Genomic DNA, 22487 nt, shown 5'->3' with positions numbered 1-22487 from the left:
TATTGAAAATTTGTCAAATATTAAGTGAGAGATTAGAAATTGTCAGTCATTTTATTCTGGATCTGTCTCCATTTTCTGATATAAAAGTTTATATCTTAGACAGCTGGGGATAGCTGTTTTCAGTTATGAATGGAAAAAAACATAATAATTATAAGAATCTTAATGTTTGTTTCAGGTGTTGTATTTTTTATCCAGTTAAAATTGTAAGGAACAATAATCTAAAGGAAGGTTTTGTGAAAAACATGTCACGGAACTGTTCGATATATTAAAATAAAGTTTTTTAAAACTTATTTTAATATACTAATATACTTTATTTTAATATATCGAACTATTTTAGTTTTTCAAAACTTTATTTTAGTCAATTAAAGGAGTTACTTCTTACAATATAAGAGCGAAACATCACCTCACAGTTGATGTCGGTAGCATTAGAAGGAATCTTGTAAAATGTGGAATAAGCCATCGTCAACCCACGTAAATAAACATTCCCCAAAATTGGAAATAGTACATATTAATAAGATTTTTTGAATGATTTGTATAGTTCCATTTTTGTGAAATTTCACCTCAAGGGCTCTATAACCTTACAATCTTCTAAAAACTCCTACTACCACTACAGTAAGCTGAAAATTTTGATTGTGTCGTGATAGAGGAGCCAGCCGAGGAATAGAACTCACGACGTCTGGGTGCTAACCAAACTCGATCTCAACTCAGCTATTGATCTGTTGATTTTATCCGGGCCTATTCAATATCCGGACTGATCAATCCCTTCAGCCCACAGACATAAGAATATATAGACTAGAAATTAAAGGTGAGGGGTAAAATCAACTGTTGAAGAACGAAGGGGGTAAAGCTGACTGATTCGTCAATAAATCAATCTGACAGTATATAGGCATCTCGCATTATAATATCACCATTTAGTTCTTAAAAGTAAAATCTGCTTTTGAATGAATAGACATTTTTACATGGGAGCGCAAATTACTCGCCACGTTATGAACAAATTTGCGAAGTCCAAATTCGGATAAAAAAAAATTCTTCTATTTTCAGAGCCGAATATTTTGTTTACGTATTTAGTTAAGACACTTTTATAAGTGTTCATAATTTACTTCCCAGTAACAACGATGCGCACACTTGAGAATCGCTACATTCGACCAATGTTGGCTCGATGTGATAGTATATGTTTCTACAACTGATTCATATTATACGACATGAATAAGCTTAAAATGATGCTTACATATGGAATGTAATACGACAATTGGGTTTATTCTCTTTTTCACATATATTTTTACAAGTTTTCATATCACAAGCCACTATTTTGCCGTGTTATTTCATAAAATGCCTCGACCATAGCTCGACGCTAGTTCGAACAAGAATGATGACGTCACATTCTCAAGATTCACGGGAAGCCATACGCGAGCCCAGCCGGCTCCAATAGAACCGGTATGGGGAGTGGGGAATAATACGCTTTTAATCACTTAGGGCAGGTCTACTAATATTCATATGTCTATGCTTCAGCCTCTTTTACTCGCTTTAAAACGTCGCGCGTCGCTCATCCGGTGCCGATATAATTCCAACGGACTTACAATATTCAACTATAGACTACGAGTATAAAGGCAGAAGCGCTTATGCGGTGTGTCAAATAAAAAATCGTAGTTATCAGTGTTGACACGTATTAGATAATTTTATGAAAAAATGGAATATCAAAATGTTTGGAAATGCTGGGGATGGAACCCCGGGCCATGTAAACCAAACGCTCCACCACTGATCAACATCTTCGCCTACTAGAAGTATATAGCATACTATATAATTATATTCTTGGAATAGTGATATATCTACTTCTACTCGGATTCTTATCAATTACTACAATAAGTAATAAAGGTAAAAATAATGCTTAGTCTAACAAATCATGTAACAAATTATATATTTTTATTTAAATTTTAATCCAACAGGACTGGGAGGATAGTGCAATCCCAGTCTGCCATATTACATGAAATGCAGTAAAACAATAAAATAAAGTAAGAAATTATAAAAATGGAAATAAGATAAAATAAAGAGAAAAAAATATATTAGGCAGGTACCTAAACATAAAATATAAATCAAAAATAAAAAAATCATATAAATAGGTAATACAATAAAAAAATTAGATAAAATTAAATGAAACCGTCCATCAGGGAGGTCGCCGCATCATCTGCATCCATCGCTCATTGAGTGGGGAACTGAGCCACTCGGATGCAGCCACAACGATGATGTTGGTTGAGTCCTACCCCAGAAGCTGGCTATTCGGTGGCGAAGTAAGGCGGGTTGCCATATTTATGGTTGCCATATTTGCCATTTAGTTTGTCTTGCCTTAGAATCCATGCCTTTCTAAAGATATTTGCCAACATTTAGTTCATTTTGCCTCAGGATCCATGCCTTTCTAAAGATATTTGCTAACATTTAGTTCATTTTGCCTTAGGTCCATGCCTTTCTAAAGATATTTGCTAACATTTAGTTCATTTTGCCTCAAGATCCATGCCTTTCTAAAGATATTTGATCATGTTTATTTCTTTTTTCCTCAGGATCCATGCCTTTCTAAATTAAATTTTGCCAATTTTCTTGTGCGTTATAAATTAACTTTCAAATATTTTACCTGTAGTAAATCTAGTAAGTTAGTAAATAGGTAACGTTCCTCATCAAGTTCTTCCAAAATTAAGAAATCTGATTATACTTGTCAAAATTAATACTTAGAATATTAAACAAAAGAAATGCGCATTTAAAACATATATTTTAAATAATACTTAAATTCAAAACAAATAACATTAAAAATAAAACATTGAATATCGCACAAGAGTCTCAACTTTTCCCAAACGCTTGGAGTCAGTGAAACTACTGCATCCCCAATTAGGGTATGTTGTTAGGTTGAAGGCAGTGAGAGGATAATGAGATTAGAAAGAGAGAGGTAGAGAAACATCTGGCTATTCAAATTTTGTCACTAAACACGGCTAAAGCCATTTCAAGCAACTTTTATATTCTGAATTCAATGAATTCGTATCAATTCATTGAACCAGTTAAAACCACAGAACCACAACCTAAAATAGTATGTTTGATGGTAATTTTTGGTTACTTAGTCACTGCTAGTGAAAACAGCTAGAGACTTCCAATAAAGTTAATTGCATTCCAAATATAAAACATCTATTCTCATTTAATAGCCTCTACCAAGCGCACGAGGAGCTCGTAATCGATAAGTGAATTCTTCATTCAACTCCGTTAGTGTTTTACTTCCCACTAAAAAAAGTTGGTCCATAATTTTATCTGTAGATTCATTAAACTACTTTCAGACGATGTTACAACTCGTATGCACGTCCGACGATTTAACCCTTAGAATACCAGGAGTTAAATGCCAATCGCCCGCCGTAAGTCGTGTCGGCTGACACTATTTTCGAAATAATCAACTTGTTTTCTGCAGGATAATGTTTTTTTTTTTTATGTTACAGACTTACCAGATAAAATTTTTGCTAAAAAAATATGTATCCATTTAATTTATTTTTTTGTTGAAACCGCACAAGAGTCCCAACTGCTCCTTACCGTCTGGATCCAGTGAGACTATGTCATCTCCAATAGTAGTGTGTTGTGAGGCTGAAGGTAGTGGGGAAGAAAATGAGATAGGGAATAGGATAGTGGTGAAGTATCTAGCTATTCAGATATGGTCACCAAAAACACGGCCAAAGCCATTTGATCATTTTTTTTCTGAATGGTGTCTTACAGAAGGGCGATAATGAGAGTATCTTCCACTCTGGAACTTGCCTCAAATATATTATTTTTAATTAGTTTATTGCGAAATAACACAAATTAAGAGGAAAGTGGAACATGAACACAATACTATGTTCACAAAAAATGAAGGAAAGCTTCTACCAAAATATAGCAATAAATACGGACAGCGAACCCTGGAATACAACGTGCCCAAAATATTCAACATGTTACCAAGCAATATAAAAAATGGCAAATTACCTAAGAGATTCAGATACATACATGCTGAAAACATGGCTACTTATCAGAGTTACTCTGTATTAGTAATACTATTGATTATGGCAGTGGTCAGTGATAAATATTATGTATAAGTTGTATTGTAATTAGTAATGATATTATATAAATATTGTCTATGGTTTTGACTAGCCATAAGTCGCGTTTTATAACCGCTCAATTAAAATGTCAACGAATTGCGCCTGTCGAGTTATTATTAACGAATTATTAACATTCGTACAAAATAAAGTGGATGTTCTTGATGAAGTGAGCATTGTACAAATATGTTCCACAAGCTTCCAAGAGGAAGAAATTGAAAGTGCTAAATGCCTCCTGTTAGAATCCGTCCCTGGCCGTCGTATCACGAGAAAAGGCGATGGTAAAATAACGAAAACATTGCAAGATATCATAAAGATCATGAAGGAAACCGATCCAGACCAACTTCCTACGTTTGTCGCCCGTGATCTCAACAAGTTACCACCAGTTACTTTTGACCACGTCGACGTTACAAGACTTCTTAAAGATTTAATATTACTGAAAACCGAAATTGCCGCAAAGGCAACAATATTAGATATGAATGCCTTGAAGCAGGAACTTAGTCAAATCAAAGAAACCGTCAGCCATATCACACATGAACGCTCAAATTCTAATGCACAACCAAAAATTGTGAGTCCTTCCATAAACTCTCTTGACATTTCAAACGAAAACAATGCAAATCACGAGAATACGCAAATATTGTCGCAACCTACAGCCGCTCACGACGGCAAATCTAAACGAAATGCTCGTACTTATGCTAGTGTTAGTGAGAAAGCCCGAAGAGAGCCGGAAAAAACCGAAGCAGCCCGAAGCAGTTCACTGTTAAACGCGTCAAACGTAAACAATGGTTTTACGGTTGTTATGAATAAACATCGCAAGAAGCGATTCTTAAATAATCGTGGAACAGGAAGTAATGAAGGAAATTTAAAAATAGCAAACCTTTCAATAGGGCTATATGTATCTCGTTTCGCACTTGAAACAAACACAGAAGATGTAAAATTATTTTGCGAAAATAAAGGTTTAAAAGTAATTAATGTTGAAATCCTAAAACCTTTCAAAGAAACTCCATTCAGGACATTTAAAATCATGATCCAGCAAAGCGACATTAAAACTGTGATGAATCACGATTTCTGGCCCCAAGGCATCGTATTTAGAAGATACAGAGAAGCTATCGAGCGAACCACGAAAGGAACACAACAAAATGAATAAGTTAAACATCACTTCGATCAATTGCCGATCTGTAAAAAGAGTAGAAAAATTTATTTCTGATCTGTGTATTACAAACGATATCATTCTGTTGCAAGAGACATGGCTTATACCAACTGATTTAGATTTTCTTAGCGAAATTCACCCTGAATTCATGAGCTATGGTACCTCAGCGGTAGATGTCTCTAATGGCCCACTACGAGGACGACCATATGGCGGACTAGCTATACTATGGAGGAAATCATTCAAGGCAGTGACAATCGACTGTGAAACTCCCAGGATAATAGCGATTGATATCACACTCAACACTGGAACATTACTTGTCATGAGTGTATACATGCCAGTGGACAACACTGATAATTTACCGGAATATTTATCCTGTCTATCGAAAATGCACACGATAATTGAGGAAAGAGACAACCCTAATTGTATTATTCTGGGAGACTTTAATGCCGACATGAATTCGCCATTTGGACGTGAGCTTAAATCATTCTGCTCCGAATATAACCTACAAATTGCGGATGTTGACATACTCCCGCTCGACTCCTACACATACGTAAGCGATGCACATAATACCACGAAGTGGCTCGACCACTGTCTAGTGACTCAGGCAGTACTCAATACAATAGAAAATATGTATATTGACTACAAGTCCGACTGGTCTGATCATAGACCAATGCACACCACTCTAAGAACTAATGGGTTACCCACATATACCGCAAGTCACACAAAAGTAGAGGATCCGTGTCGATGGCGGCCCAAAAGTCATGTAGAAGTGCAGTCCTACTCCAGGTATGCCCAATTTGCAATAGGTCAACTTCAGATAATTTATGGAACCAACACAGAAACTTATGACAGCACCACGATGAATGTAGCCCAAATCGATGACCTATACAAAAAAAATTGTACAAGCATTGAGTAACTCAGCTATATCTGCGTTTAACACAGGGAGAAGGCCAAAAAATGGGAGAAAATGGAAGGCTACAGCGGGTTGGAATGAGCAGGTTGCCTTATATTATGAAGCGTCTAGAAATGCACACATAAATTGGCTGCAGAATGGACGACCTACTGAAGGTCCCATCATGGAAGCTAGAAAAGAAACCAGATTGCTTTTTAAGAAAAAATATAAGAATTGTCAAAGAAGCTTTGAGCAGAACAAAATGGACAAAATAGCGAACAGCTTTGAATGCAAGAATTTTTCATCTTTCTGGAATAAAACCAATGCCGTATTGAAAGCGAAATACACCGCACCGAGCCAGATTGATGGAAAATCTGTAAATAAAGATATTGCTGAAGTTTTCAGAAATACATTCTGCTCCGCACCAGATCAACCGCAAATAATGGTTAAAGAGATTGAGACAAAAACGCATCAACCAGAACAACAGCCGTCCATCGTCATATTACCTGAGATGATCCAGCGAGCAATACGCAACATGGCAGGAGGTAAATCTGCAGGTCACGATGGACTAGTGATAGAACATGTAAAGCATGCGGGGGAGTATTTAACAATACTGCTTGCCTCTCTCTTCACTGCCATGATCGGCCTCGGACACATTCCGAAAGAGCTGTCCAAAACAATAATAATACCGATCCCAAAAAGCCGCCAGTTGAACTTGACATCATCTGTTAATTACAGACCCATATCTCTTGCCACAATAATTGCAAGAATCTTCGAAAAGGTCATCTTAAATTTAACGGAAGACAAGCTCAATACAGAGGACTCTCAAATGGGCTTCAAAGCTGGATGCTCTACTGATACGGCCATATATAGCATGAAACAAACAATCGAATACTATAAAGCCAGAAAAACAACGGTGTACGCATGCTTCCTAGACTTAAGCAAAGCCTTTGACAGGGTTTGTCATAATGCGTTGTGGAAAAAACTGACCGAACGACAAGTTCCACCACAAATTGTTAATATATTGAGAACATGGTACAACCAACAGGAAAACTTTGTCAGATGGAATGAAAGCCTATCAGAAGCAGCCAAATTAAAGTGCGGCGTTAGACAAGGAGGCTCAATGTCCCCAGTGCTTTTCAACGTGTATATGGATGAACTTAGTAAAACACTAAATACGACAAGAATCGGATGCCATATTGCCGGGGTATGTATGAACAATATTAGCTATGCAGACGACATGGTCATACTAGCTCCATCGATAAGAGCGATGAGAAAACTTCTGGCAATATGCGAAGCTTACGTTGACAGTCATGGGCTGATGTACAATGCTAAAAAGTCATCCCTGCTGATATTTAAAGCAAATACTGGTCCCACTGTCATTCCACCCATACGTCTCGGCGGGGCCAACCTGACAATTTGCAGCGAAATCAAATATTTGGGGCATGTCATCACCGATGACCTAAATGATAAAAAAGACATAGAACGTCAAAGAAGAGTACTGAGTGTGAGAGCTAACATGCTTGCCAGGAGATTCAACAAATGCAGTCCTCCGGTGAAGAAGCAACTTTTCCAAACATATTGTATGAGCTTCTACACTAGCGAGCTATGGACGACATACACACAAGGCGTCATGAACACACTCCGAGTACAGTACAACCACGCATACAGAGCCCTATTTGGCCTCCCCTGGCGATGCAGCGCCTCACAGATGTTCACCGAAGGAAGGGTGCATGGGTTCGCTGCTTTGATGCGCCACAGAATAGCCGGGACGAGTCAGCGCTACCAGAGATCGGACAACACTCTTGTCCAGGCCGTTGCCCAGTGGCAGGGAGCGCCTCTACACCGGAGATGGAGAATTTCACTCAAGCCACCATAAAGTCCTAATGTGCACATCAATGTATTGATTTTTTATTTATTATTTTTATTTATATCTTTATTCATTTTATTTTTATGTATCAACTTAAATGTAAACTTTTATGGCGGGCAGAGCATTGCACACACCGCTCTGTCCAGCTGAAATAAACATTATTATTATTATATTATTATTATTATTATTATATACATACTAAATATTGTAATTGAACGTGAACATCCTGTTAACAAACTGCTTAATTGCGGTTTAATGGGATTGTACTTTGAAGAATAATTTAAAAAATATATATATATATCAAAATATGAACCAGCGACCTCTGGCTTGCCTTTTACTTCTCGACCACCTGTAGTTTTCCCATGATAGTGACTTATATTTACATTTTTATATTTTTTATTAGTGTCTATTTAATTTTTCAAAAGAAGCAAACACATTGTGACTTGACATTTTAAATAATAAAAAGGGAGGTGAGGTGAAATGAGGTAGCGAAACCGGTAGACGTTAAAAATTTCAATAAAGTGACTGTAAACAAAGTGTTTCCCTTTTTATTATTTAAAGTGTCTATTTAATTACAGGTTTGATGATAGTTAAAATATATGATTTGATAATCTATAATATTTCATCTGTTTGTTCTTAGTCCTCCTCACTAGGTAGTCCTGTGCTGAGGCGGACTGGTAGATTTATTTGATTTTCTGTTTTTAGTTTCTATGATGTTTTTAATACATTTTCTAGTATGTCTGCATTTATATCTTTCACCCATGTTTTGATTTTTTCCTAAGCTTATTTATCTTTTCTATCTTTTTCAAACTTGGAGGAAGGATGTTGTAAAGTTTGGTTGCCAGATATATGTGGTTTCTTTGGCCAAAACTTGTCTTGAATTTTGGAACATCTCGTATATCCCTTTTTGAGGCTCTTGTACCATGTATCCGAGTTCCATTAGGAGATTTTCTGTTTTTAAAATGATGTATCAAAATATTCTTGGCATATATTTGTTTTCAATTTAGAATGTCAAAACACTTAAAAATATCTTTTGAGGGGGTTCTGATGGGTAATTTTAGTATGGTTTTTATAATGCTCTTCTGGGATATATGAATATTATTAAAAAAATATAATATAAAAAAGATTCACCAAATTTTTTTTTTTTATATTTTCCAGGTAAATAAGCATTTTTCACAATAAACATAAATCCTACAAGGCCTTCCTAATAATCAATACACTTTTGATAATTTTGACATGGCATTTTGCGACGCGCTTTTTGTCACTTCACGTGACAAAAAACTAGCTAGAATAATTTTAAGAGACCTCCAATTATTTTTTTGCCAAGCGAATAAAATGTATTTTAGTATACAAGGAGCATTTTTTGAAGTGAAAATACTATATAATAGAGGCAAGAGCTTGAGCCCCGAGAAAATTCACGGTGGATGTCTTGGCACACGATGGGTTTAAAAGTGTTTTTCACGGTCTTTCAAAACATTTTTATTACATTATTGCGTTTTTACAACTTGTATTTGCTCTTATATCAGCAATGGATTTGAAAGGGTGATTATTTCGGTTTATAACGTTTTGGTTTTATGATTTAATCGTAAAAAGAAAAATATGTATTATATAGTTTTAATGATATTTTTAAGCAACTTAAAAAGAAACAATCCTATGATCTGCGAAAACCGAGATAAAATCGGGCTCTGAATATTATACTAATGTACATAACCTACATTTAACTATATCTGCAAAGTGTAAGTTGAAATAATATCTTCTTGAATATTTGGATTTTAAAGGAAGATATCGATAATTCAAGTTTCATTTCCCACACGATACGACTAATGTGAACAAGAATTGAAAATAATATTAGTTCGAAAAGCAACTACGTTAAATGGAACATTGAGTCTCGTGTTGTACTTATTTCTTATCTTTAAGAAAATAACTTTCAATTCCAGTGTAGACCGATAGAAAAAAATTGTTTACACTTTCCTGTACACCGAACAAAAATAAAAAATGATAATTGTAGTATCTGTCCTGTAACTTCTTAGTAAAGACTATTGGGGCATTTCCGCCAAAGTTTGTACAAGTGTACTTGTACTTGTATTTGTACTCCGTTACTTTTACTTTCAATATTTTATATACCACATTACTACATTACTAGAAGGCCGTATTTTTGTCAGTGCAGAATTTCTGGCACTAACTACCATAATATGTATCTCTTTCTGCCCGAATACAAACGAAGGGTATTTAGTGAATTCTTTAGTAGATATCTTCAATTTATTACTGAAAAAATATAAACAAAATTTTGCTGTGGCAGTTTAGTTTTGTAATAAAACCTAACAAAACAAACTATTTACAAGCTTTATAATTATATTTACTATTCTATTAATATTAAACTCCTGAAAACAGCAGTGCACCCTTCTGTAGAATTTGGCAAGAAAATTTGGCAAAAAGGAATCTATGGATCAGTGTATCCAAGAGTGACAGAAATATGAATATATTCTTCCCACTGCGGCGCAAGGCGATGGGGCAAGAGACCAGTTGGAGAAGTCAAAAGGTCTTCCCAAACCAGTCTCTCCCGATCTGGCACGCCACGCACCTGGTGTGTACACCGTGCTGTATCACCAAACGTAGTGAAACACTCGTGGTGACCTATGACAGACGTGTTGGTTATCCAATAAATGGTTCCCGGGACAGCGGTACTTGTAACGCCGCCCAAATTGGATTAAGGATGGGTCTAATAAACGTTTCATCTTGTCACGTAACATGTATACCTAGGTATGTTGTTTACACCTAGGCACATTATTTCGGCACATTCTTGTATTAGTCTAATGATATCTTTGTTTGCACAAAGCTCCACGCCAGCACAATATTGATAGTAGTTGAAAGCGATTATGTTTCAAGGCTGGAGGGTAGGTACTCCGTAGAAGCCTACGCACAAAAGGGAAAATTTGTATTATTATTATTGTTATTGTATGTCCACGGGATTTGAATTCCCGAAATCAATCAAATTCGGCAACAATAATTGGGAAACACGCGCAGAAACACCGCGGTGTAACTTTGTATCAATAAGCGAGCTGATCCATTACCCAAAACAAACATTAATTATTACTCATCGAAATTTAGTCTTACGCCACAACACAGGCAATAAGTTTCTGGGTTTTGATGCTAAGCTTTTTTGAAACTCTATCTTATACATTGTATTATTATTTATTCTCGCATTGGATTCTTTTACATGTATTAATTGCTGTAGGTAAGTTGTTAAAACCCTCAGGATCCGAGCAACTACAATAGCAATTCAGTGAAATCATGACTTCCTTCAGGTGCACTGCAATGTGCAGTGTGCAGAACTAGGTTTTAGAACTTTTGAACGCATTTTAATACTGTCCATGATAATTCCTAAGTGAAATATAGATATTGTAGATGTCTGTCAATTATTTCATATATTATTTTCAATATTATATTTGTCTTTGAGATATTTACAAAATATTTACCCGGCTTCTAAGGGTTTTAAGGAGTACAATAATAAGTAGGTAATACTCGTATTACGAACGATTATATGAACGATATAAGCAGATTCCATCCAAGTTATCATCGAGAGTTCTGTTTTACAAAAGAGTTAAATACTTTTTTACGATAAGAAGAGTACAAAATAAGTACTTAAGGCACAATGAAAGTAGTAACATAGCAATCTGTTGTAAATTTGTCGATATTTATAAAAATAAACATGTACAGTTTGTTGTAAAGTATGTTTGTATTTAGCAAACCTTTATTACACCAGATTGGGTTTTTTACAGAACATAGTGAAATGAATATATTTTTATAATTGAACCTAGCTACGGTTCGTTTAGTTATCTCCGAAAGTAAATCACTTTTTGTTAATACCGCACAAGTTTCCCCGTTAACCGGAGTCGGTGAGACTATAGCATCCTTGATTGGGGTATGTTGTGATGCTGAAGGGTGTAGGAAAAGAAATTATATTGGGAAGAGGAAGTTGGGGAAGTACCTGGCTATTGATCTGGTCACCAAACACGGCTAAAGCCATTTCAAAAACTTTTTGTTTCTGAATGTTTCACTGGGGTGATTCTAAGAAAATCGACCACAATGGAACACGCTGCAAATTACGTGTTACGTATGTAATTAAATAAAATTTACTTGCTCAAGTTTCGAACACGCAACCTCGGGCTTTGTAGTCTAGCACATTGCCCCTCGACCACGGCGGCCGGCAATATACTGATATTCAAGTCATGAAAACGACGCTATATAAATCATTATTGCTGAGTGGAAAATACTTTTAAAGAAAAAAATCACCATTCAGAATCAAAAGGTTGCTTGAAATGACTTTAGACGTATTTGGTAACCATATCTAAGTAGTCAGGTAATTCCCCACCTTCCTCTTCCCCAATCTCTTTCCCGTCCTCAATACCTTCATCCTCATAACATATCTCAAATGGTGATGCCATAGTCTCACTGCTTCCAGACGGTCGGGAGCAGTTGGTACTCTTGTGCGGTATTTAACAGATAATAGTCACTTTCCTCAACATGTCCAGCGAATTCGATAAATCTTTAAATAAAATATCTAAAACAGTTTTCTTTTAACTGGGTATATTATATCGATCACGTCAAAAAACATCCACGTATTTGATACTGAAAGTTCGGTTTCCGTGATAGTTTATTGAAAAATGGTAAAAAACATCCCCGTATTTGATACTGAAAGTTCGATTTCCGTGATAGTTTATTGAAAAATGGTTAAAAACATCCTCGTATTTGATATTGAAAGTTCGGTTTCCGTGATAGTTTATTGAAAAATGGTAAAAAACATCCCCGTATTTGATACTGAAAGTTCGATTTCCGTGATAGTTTATTGAAAAATGGTAAAAAAATATCCACGTATTTGATACTGAAAGTACGGTTTCCGTGATAGTTTATTGAAAAATATTAAACAAGATCCACGTATTTGATACTGAAAGTTCGGTTTCCGTGATAGTTTATTGAAAAATATTAAACAAGATCCACGTATTTGATACTGAAAGTTCGGTTTCCGTGATAGTTTATTGAAAAATATTAAACAAGATCCACGTATTTGATACTGAAAGTTCGGTTTCCGTGATAGTTTATTGAAAAAATGGTAAAAAAGATCCACTTATTTGTTACTGAAAGTTCGGGTTTTTGTAATAGTTTTTTGACAAATAGTAAAAATACATGACTATGGCTAGATCACCCGCAATATTTTACTTCTTTAGTTGAGTAATACACTACGTGACTTCCATTATACCGGATTCATGTCTCCAACAAAGTAAAGTTATTAGAAAGGAAAAAATCCACCGTTAAAAAAATGTTTTTTTACTTTAATACATCTATTTTCAAAATGTCTTTCAAAACTTTGTCTTTCAAAAATGTTGGTTTTACTGAGGATTGTATCTTCCTCCCCAGGAATAGGAGTCGATAACTCTACGAACCGAGCCAAACCCTGATTCGATAAGGCCGACATTTATCCCCCGCGTTATAGTCCGCGCGTGTGTGCGTGATTGCCACGAAAACTTAAAGGCATATAATAGGCAAGGCAGATTTCCGAAACTACCAAAATATGTTTATTATTAGATCGCTAGGTGGCAGTAAGGATGCCTTCACCGATGTACAATATTCAACATTATACGTGAGTTATGAAGAGACATATAGATATTCAAGTAAAAAAACAAACCAATAACAAAATGTGGCTTGTTTATGGAACTTACTATTTTGGTAGAGTATTTAGTATGATCTTTTTTACAAATGTTTCATCATTTGCTTGTTATTGTAATTCATATTAGGTTTGAAAAGCTGACAATAGGTTTTTAAGTTCGCGATATTATGTGAAAGGAGGAAAGCAACCGTAAGCGGCGTTTTGCACCGTTAGCGGTTGCTTGGTTCCTTTCGTGGTCGCGTTTCGTTAGGGACTGGAGTGTAGGTAGGTAGGAGTGAGCGCTATTCCATTATAAACGGTGTTTGGGATCTCATGGTTCAAGTAATCCATTAAATTATTATCAATAAATTTTACACGTTATTTAATGTTATCATGTTATACATTTTATTGTTACTGTATTTGTAATGTTAAAGTGTTGCTTTGCTTGATTCTCCGTAATGGCAATCTTGTATTATTCTTCTTATATATTGACCTCGAGAAATAAAATAAAGTTTTTTTATATTTTTTATTTTTTAATTTTTCTGTGTTATTTAGTACAACTAAACAACAATATTTTTAACCATGGCAGTAGCTGTCGTGCAAGGCCGCAGAAAACCATGACAAAACTGCAGCGACACTCACTCTTTATTTTAATAAAACAAATATAATAATGAGAGTTTATTCCAGAATGTACAAAAATAGTACAAATATTGACAAAATAACAATGCATTCATACATAGAATGGAACAGAAAAGGAACAAAAAATATAGTATATGATAATAAATGTTCATGGGGGATATTTGACAGGCCCCTGTTTCGTTTGAAGGCCATCAGGGGGGACTCCATCCAGGCAACCATGGCAGTGATGATGGTATTCTTCGACTGGCGTAGTCTGCGCCATAAGCTTCCCCTGCGGTGGAACAAAGGTTTATTTTAATATACACAGGATGTTAAGGGACGTACTTGACTTACTTTAACCAGTGATTCCTGACATTATTTAGAGAAAAAATGTAAATAAAATTTTGTTCTCCTGTGACTTTTTCAAAATGTCACCGGAAATGTCACATCGAACATCGAAAATGTCACCGGTGACCGTAAATTCATTTACAGTTTTTACTGCAAATAATATCAGGATTTACTGGTTAAAGTAACTCAAGTACGTCCCTCAACACCCTGTGTATATGTTTAATACATTAAATAAAAGGAACTTCAAGGAAGGGTTCTTGAGAGTGAGCTCTTCAGGAAGTTATCTAAAATCGTATCAGAATATAAAATTTGAACAATATTTACATTAGTTTCAATAACACGTAACAGATTTTTCTTGCATTTTTTAAGTTTTTCTGTTCGAATTTGTGTCGCTGCTTTTCGTTTTTTCTCCAACGCGGATATAATATACTGTGGGTCACGAATGGGCATTGATCTTTTAAATCTAGGATCTATGATTTCTGGTAATAAACAATCCATAAAGAAAGTACTTAATCTGCTTTCCATCTTTTCTCCCCAAAATTTGTCATCTCGTTTTATTATTTCTATCTTTAATGGAATTGCTTCACCCAACCAGACGGCAAAAATACATACAGACTTATTGGAAATGTGAAGTTGACCCTGTACTTGATAATACCAGTTGTGATTTGTATTTGTAAAAAATTTTTTTTTTTTTTATCTTCCTTCCAGAACGTAATTTTTTTTTTTGCTATTGCTTCTTCAAATAGCATCCCACTAGCAGAAATCGGACATTTAATTTCTAATATTGTACTATCATTTACCAAACCATCTGGAGTGGCTCCTAAGAATGGGAAAATTTCATCAATAAATAAGCCACAGTCATCGACCACAATATTTTCTTGGATGCAAAGTTGCCTTTTTGCAACTTGCTCATGGTCTCTACCATATTGCACAGATTTTATATTATCTATAGAGCGGCCGTATAATATTGATTTAACTAAATTAGCACAACTGATGGTTTGACTTCGTTTACAGATATTACCAAATAAAGAAGCTGTTAACATGTTTCTTCTGCGTTGCAGCCACTCCCCGCTATCAGACTGCAAGACAGTTCGTCTTTCAACTGCCTTCTTTTCACTTTTTGAAATGTCGAGTAGCTTTAAGAATTCTGCCTTAGCACATTCATATGCATCATGTTCCATATCCATTTTTTCGCACAATTCGCCATAATGGATATCAGGTGCTCCTGATTTTGTAAGTAAATGTCTCCCTTGTTTTTTTCGTAAAGATCTTTTATCGTTTGTTTTAGAAGCCATTCTTCTTTTTTTTCTTTTCAATTCTAATCGTTTCAAAAAATTACTAGGGCTCCTGTTGAAAATCTGCTTATGTAAAGAATAATACGGTCGCTTGGAATTGAAAGAAACTACTGCAGCTGCACAACGACCCATATATTATGACTGTTTTAAAGAATAATTAATTCGTTTTCCACCAATAAATTTTGCAATAACTCCATTGAAACTCTCAACAATATTACTGTCTAAACAATGTACTAGACTCCGGGCATTGTTGACAAGACGAGAATTAGCTTCCATAATTTTTGAAAATATAATATTGTTTTGTAACTTTGGAACGTGATTGTGGTCTAATGTTTTATTTGGATCAATTTTAAATTTGCAGAAGTACAGTAAACAATCTTTATGTTCACCGTAAACATGTTTGGGTCCATTTAATAAATCTTTCCTTAAATCGATAATTTTTTGGTCTAATGTACTATTTGATTGCATCCTGTAATTTGCAGCTCCAACTACCGCCTTCGTAAGACGAAGTTTGTTGGTTGAAACAATTTTTCTAAATTCCAAAGGAAAGCCGGTATCTTTCGTAATTTTTTCAATTTGATTGCTGTAGTTTCGAATTAAGTGGTTAGAGCATTCTATTTTCTGTACTGTAATATTGGGATATGGGTGACTACTTCTGATTCTGGCGTAAGTGCTGGAGTCTCCATCGGCAATGAGGGTTGAATATATAAGACCGTACATACTTATCGATTGTTGAAATCCGTCTAAAATTGCTTCAGCTTCCATTCCGCTTGAAGAACCAACATAATTTTTGAAGCATGTGTGCTCGGGCACAGGAATTTTCAAATTTATAGCTCTTGCGCAGTTCGTACAGTACTTATTTTTAACTGCCATGTAAATAATTTTTTTTGTGCGGTAACCGATTATCGTAGCAGCTCCTGAGAGGGCGGAGTAGTTGGTTTTATAAGATCGTTTAGACCAACATGCATCAGCTACTACAGTGATCATTGGCGTCCCGTTTTCATCAACATCGCCGCTTTGAATAGCTAGTTTTTTTTCTTCATCGGCTGCCGCAGCCATACTGGTAAATTTGGTTTTCTCCCACCATTCACAAACCTTCTTATGGCATTTTCCATATCCAGCAATAGATAAGGACGGAACTTCAAGGGTAGCACATAGTTTTTCCATGCCCGAATAACCCGATCCTATGCTCATTATTCCCGACACAAAAGATTCGTTGATGCCAATGCCTTCTTGTATGCTTTCGGACGTTTTAAGTTTAAAATGTTTACCACATAACACACATTTTAAATTAAAAGTAGAGTTCAAACCATTTCTATTTTCTGAGGTAAATCGTAAATGCTTTAAATTGCAGTTAAAAAGGGAATCATGTTGACTAATACATTGGAGTTGTTTAAAAAAATAATGAAATTGTACTACTCTCCGCCCTTCTATGCAAATATCATCGCTTTCTTCTATCGCCTTTTCAATAACAAGCTCTTGCTCTGATTCTTCACAGCTCCATCCTTGGTCATTGGTCACAGGTTTTTTCCCCAAAAAATTGCTGTCTTTTTGGTCCTGAACATAAAATAAAATTTTAGTAAAATACAAACCTATTATTACGATGTTGGGAACACGCGTCATAGAAATCATAAAAATTCTCGCCTTTCGACAATATACTTCATGAGGGCTAAAGCAGGTGCATGTAATAAGTGTTCCGATATATCAGGAATATAGGTAGAGATGGCAAAATTTCGTTTTAACTAAAAACGCGAAAAAATATTTATGGTTTGAAAATAGGGCATTTATCAGTTTTCTTTGCGTTTCAAGGCATTTGAAAGTGTTTCCGGTGATTTCTATTTCGCGAATTAACGCGAAAAACGTGATTTTGGCCGTATTTCAGCTAAATTATTCTATTTAGCGAAATAGGCGCGAATTTCCCGAAAATACCGGGTATTGACTGACAGGCGTACGAGAATGAAGGAGCCCACTATTGAAACGTGCGCAATGCTATCATTCAATCAGTAAAGTGCCTTTTACATTGTTTTTTGTATTTACCTGTATTTCAAATATGCCTACTTTATTTCATTTTTGGAAGCCTGTCCTACCTCTTTTTACAATATTGTAACTATTTTATGTGTAAATATTTAATATTTTTAATTTATACTGTACGCTGAATTTAAACGCTTTCCGAGAATATAGCGTATTTCGTAAGTCAAAGAACCATACAAATTGGAGAAGCTGATACAGTAATATTTAGTCCTATACAACTAAAGAATAATTGAGAAAAATGCATAAGGAAGGTAGTTTCATGTGAATGTGCAGGGAAAAGTATTATGCCTTTATTTTCTTTTTATTAAGCCTTTCCTACGATTTTTTATAATTTTGTTACTATTTTATGTGTAAATATTTAATATTTTTATACTGTAGGCTAAAATAGCTTTTTGACATTACACAATTTGTGTGAAATAAATTACGCCTATTGATGTTAATCGCAATCTGCATTTGTTGTGTTTGTGTTCGACCCGTACTTAGAGTTTCCTTCCTTATTAATTTAATATTGAAAATAATTATTTATAATCTTTCACATGGAAATATGTACTTGCAAATGAAGGTTAAACATATATTTTATCAAAAATACTTAAAATATGCGCTAAAAACATTCACGAAATACATTTTTTTCTATTTTGCTACAAAACGCTAAATTATGCCTCAAAATGCTATAAAACCCTAAATTTCCAATTGTTAATGCTAAAAAATCTGAAAATTAATGCTAAATTTTGCCATCTCTAAATATAGGTAAATAGGCTATGAGAAATCGTCTTTTCAAACTTTGACACCTCATATCTCAGAACAAGTTAAATGAAGTTAGAACCCTATCCAAATGAGGTGACGAATAGTAAATGCGAGATATTTGAAGTATATAAGTACCTTTTCGACAGTAGTGGCTGATGAACCAATAAGAATATCCTCGTGGTCTAAATCTTCCAAGTTTGGTCCTTTGTGTGCAATATTTACAGTAGACTCATTTGGTTCTATCGTATGTTGGTGTTTTTGCTGTATTTTTTCCTAAATAAAAAAGCAAAAAAAAAATTATATTATGATGAATAAGTCCAGAACCCCCCCCCCCACCCCCGTGACTCCAACGCACTCAAATTCATTTGTTGCTCGAAGCATACCTTGTTTGGAGTATTTTTTCCGGCTGCTATGGATAAATCATGTGTTGATCTACAAAGAGAAAAATAATATAATTATTTGAAACTGTACAACACAACACATAGATAGAATATCTTTGATTTGACAATGTGTGAATGGTTACGTGTTTATACGCGGAAAGGTGATATGAACTAAAAATGATCCGGCGTGAGATGGTAATTTTTGGTTCAATTACCAAACGTGCCCTATGAAAAAACGTTCTATCTCCCACTTAGTCAGAGCGCGTAAAGACAATGAATTCTCTCACACACACTTGCATAAAGATGCCGCCAGTAAACAACATGACGTTAGTGCTAACCGTTAGGAAAAGTAACGCATATAGAATGTTGGATTTTACACGTTTCAAAGAATTTGACACTTGAAAATATACAATGCGACAAATTTATATGAAAAAAGAGAATTTGTGAGTACTTACTGTTTTCGTAGCTTCTTTAGATTATTGCAATGCTTCAAGTGAGTCGGTATTCTACTTTTAGACCCATTAATGAAACATTTTGATGGCATTTTAGAAATATATAAGCCGCAAAACAAGGAGCGTATAGTCCCACTACCGTTCTCGGGGGCTTCTCACCCGTAATAAGTAAAACAGTGTAAATGTGTTGAAAATTTGGTGCAAGATGAAGTATTTATTTAATTGTTAATATCCACAGATATCATAACGATAATAAAAGGCCGTACTTCTACAGATGTGTGTATTATATACATATTTTAAATTTTAAATATTGTGTAAAACCGTTTTTTAATGCGATAATCATGGATCGAAGTTTTAAAAGTGGGTTGTATGGTGTATCAATGTTTTTATTTTTTATAGTCGAATGCCTACAACAACTACAAAAAAAAAATAGGCAGACTGAAAAATAATAGTCCATTAATTGGTATAAAAAAATATGAAGTCTGAGAATGACATACGAAAGGTAGTATTAAGCCGTTTTAGGGAGCCGTTTTCCAGCAAATCACCATTATGCCCTATAACCCACTCTTAATAGAATTCGTCATCGATAATAAGTCTATCCGCATCCCCAATCGGGGTATTTTTTGAGCCTGAATTTAGTGGAGAGGGGAAGAAAATGGAACATAGGAAGTTGAGGAAGTATCTGGCTATTCAGATCTGGTCACCAAACATTTCTAAAGCCATTTCAAGCAACGTTTTGATTCTGAATGGCGGTCTTACCCCAGGACGATACTAAGAGTATCTTCCACTTTGGAATATATATATTTTTTATGATATTCATTGCATTGTATGCAAGGAAGCTTTCGACTGTCCAACTAGGAAGGTTTCCGGTTTTAGGATAGTCAATATAGCATATTAAATATATTATTGTAAATGAGTAAATTTTGAAATAGCACAAATTAATTCAAATAAAAATTACTTACGTGTGCCGGAATTTGGACAGCTTGCTATTCGAGAGTTTTACCCCTCTACAACGGAGACCGTCGAATCTATTCTAAATGTTTTTTAATTAAATTAATAGATTACGTGAACAATGAAACGATATATTAGATTGAGGACAGATAATTTATTTCGATGCTATAGGAATTAAAAAATAATAGGTCTAAAAAGTATTTTTTAAAGTTTTATTCATTATGTTATTTCAAAAATAAAATAAAATGTTCTTCCTAGACTCACAAAAAAGTCAATAGATGTCGCACATTAAAATACAAACAGTATTTTTTTCTCCAAGACCCTATCTAGATTGCACTTGGTTTGAATTGAATCTTGCACATACGTAAAGATAAATACGTAAAGAAGAATATACAGTTTAATATGTTTGAAGAAAATAGGGTCCATTAGCGCAGTTGGTAGAGCAGCGCTCCGGCAAGGCAAACGTCCTATTTTCAAGTTCCAGATGCGACCTTATATTTTTCTGTTTCAAATTTTCGTTAAAAATCGGTAATATTATCTTCAATAATTAAATTAAGTCCCATTTAAACACTTTAATCCTAATTCCGAGTAATTTTCATGGATTCTATCTAATTCAATTAACTGCAATCGAGTTTCTTTATAGAATAGTATCATCTGTCTTGAGAAAATCTAAGTACCTTCTTATATCATTTATTCTTAACATGGTGTGGGGAATGAATAATATTCAAAAGGAGCTCTCAATATTGTTATGTACTAATAGCCACATCTACTAACTGTCTAAAGTCTGTAAAAGTTTTTGGATTTAATTTTTTTTTCAACCGACCAAACATCAAATGCTTTCATTTATTACGTAGGATGTTATTTTCTAAAGTGAGTAAAAAAGTGTATTAATTGGAATGCATAATATTTTCTTAATCAATGAAATTCATAATAATATTTGGAAGAATTCCTCATGAGTACAACAACTTGCAGTGAACTTGTATTCACTATTGGAACACGGAGACGCCGCCACAACTTGTTGAATTGTCGAGCGAGTGGTTCAAATCTGAATTTCCTCACGAGAAGAGACACCCGCTTTATATAATAAATACGGTAGACCACTTAAGCGATTTTTGGCATAATTTGCTAATTAACAAAAACGTTTTGAGCGTTCGCTTGCCATAATCTGCCAAATTTATTGAACCTAAAAATATGGGATGAACTGTGAAATCTAGGTGGGTTTATCGGCATTAAGTAAATTTATATTTTTCTATATTAATATTTGAGGAATGATGTTAATTAAACAATATGGTAAATGCATATACATGACGCCAATCGCTCGAGCGGAACAAATTCATCGTATTCTTTCAAACCTATAGTTAGTTCACAAGCCGTTAGGCACTACTTACTAAAGGCCTCATTAATAAACGCATTTAAATTTAATATAAATATAAATAACCAATAATTTATGGTGTATAGGGTATATGTAACGCGTTTATTAGGGTGGTATCTATTCCCTTCATGAAAACTCTCTTATTAAATAAAAACTTTGATGTAATCGATTGACAATGCCCCCGACCTGGAGTTTCCCACCTTATTTGTCACACACTCGGTCTCTACAATTCTCAAGAGCTAAATGCTTTATGGGTAACCTAATAGACTATAGTGCCATCTACGGGTGAGCTCTTAGACCAATTTCAATGATATTACAATTAGTAAAGGGGTAATATACATCAACGGTACCTTACAACTAATTAGGTAACGTGGTTATATTATATACCCACCTACCTGAATAAGATTAATAAAATAAAATATTCACTTATAAAATAATTATTAAATTTAATACGATTTCAGTATTTTACAAAATGCCCTCCTGCCTAAGATACGGTAGAAAAGCATGGATATAATGTAGTAATTAATACAAAAGTTCATAAGATTGTAAGCATTTGAAATACAAAAGTAAATATTTTAAGTAGGTAAATATTCTTATAAAATATTTACTCGATCTTAATCTGATACTTTCGATTTGGCAATAATCTCGA

General features: G+C 34.6%; 2 protein-coding genes across 2 annotated transcripts in view; one reads left to right on the top strand and one right to left on the bottom strand.

Moving 5' to 3' along the window:
* Dh44-R2 (Diuretic hormone 44 receptor 2) overlaps positions 1 to 22487 on the bottom strand; it is a 573525-nt gene that overhangs the window by 268026 nt on the left and 283012 nt on the right. The gene's annotated exons all lie outside the window — the stretch shown is intronic.
* Positions 4911 to 6157, top strand: LOC149418930 (uncharacterized). Its single transcript, XM_089639051.1, has one exon. The coding sequence runs from the start codon at positions 5231 to 5233 to the stop codon at positions 6155 to 6157; it is 927 nt and encodes a 308-aa protein (XP_089495177.1). The 5' UTR covers positions 4911 to 5230.

The sequence above is a fragment of the Hesperophylax consimilis genome, chromosome 13 (assembly GCF_061612785.1).
Source record: "Hesperophylax consimilis isolate HC1 chromosome 13, BYU_Hcon_1.0, whole genome shotgun sequence".
NCBI lineage: Eukaryota > Metazoa > Arthropoda > Insecta > Trichoptera > Limnephilidae > Hesperophylax > Hesperophylax consimilis.
Note: the sequence above shows the minus strand (reverse complement) of the source record. Positions and strands in the feature narration are given on the sequence as shown.

Excerpts from the sequence above, each read along its gene's own strand:
- LOC149418930 (XM_089639051.1), top strand. The coding sequence starts at position 5,231 with ATGAATAAGTTAAACATCACTTCGATCAATTGCCGATCTGTAAAAAGA.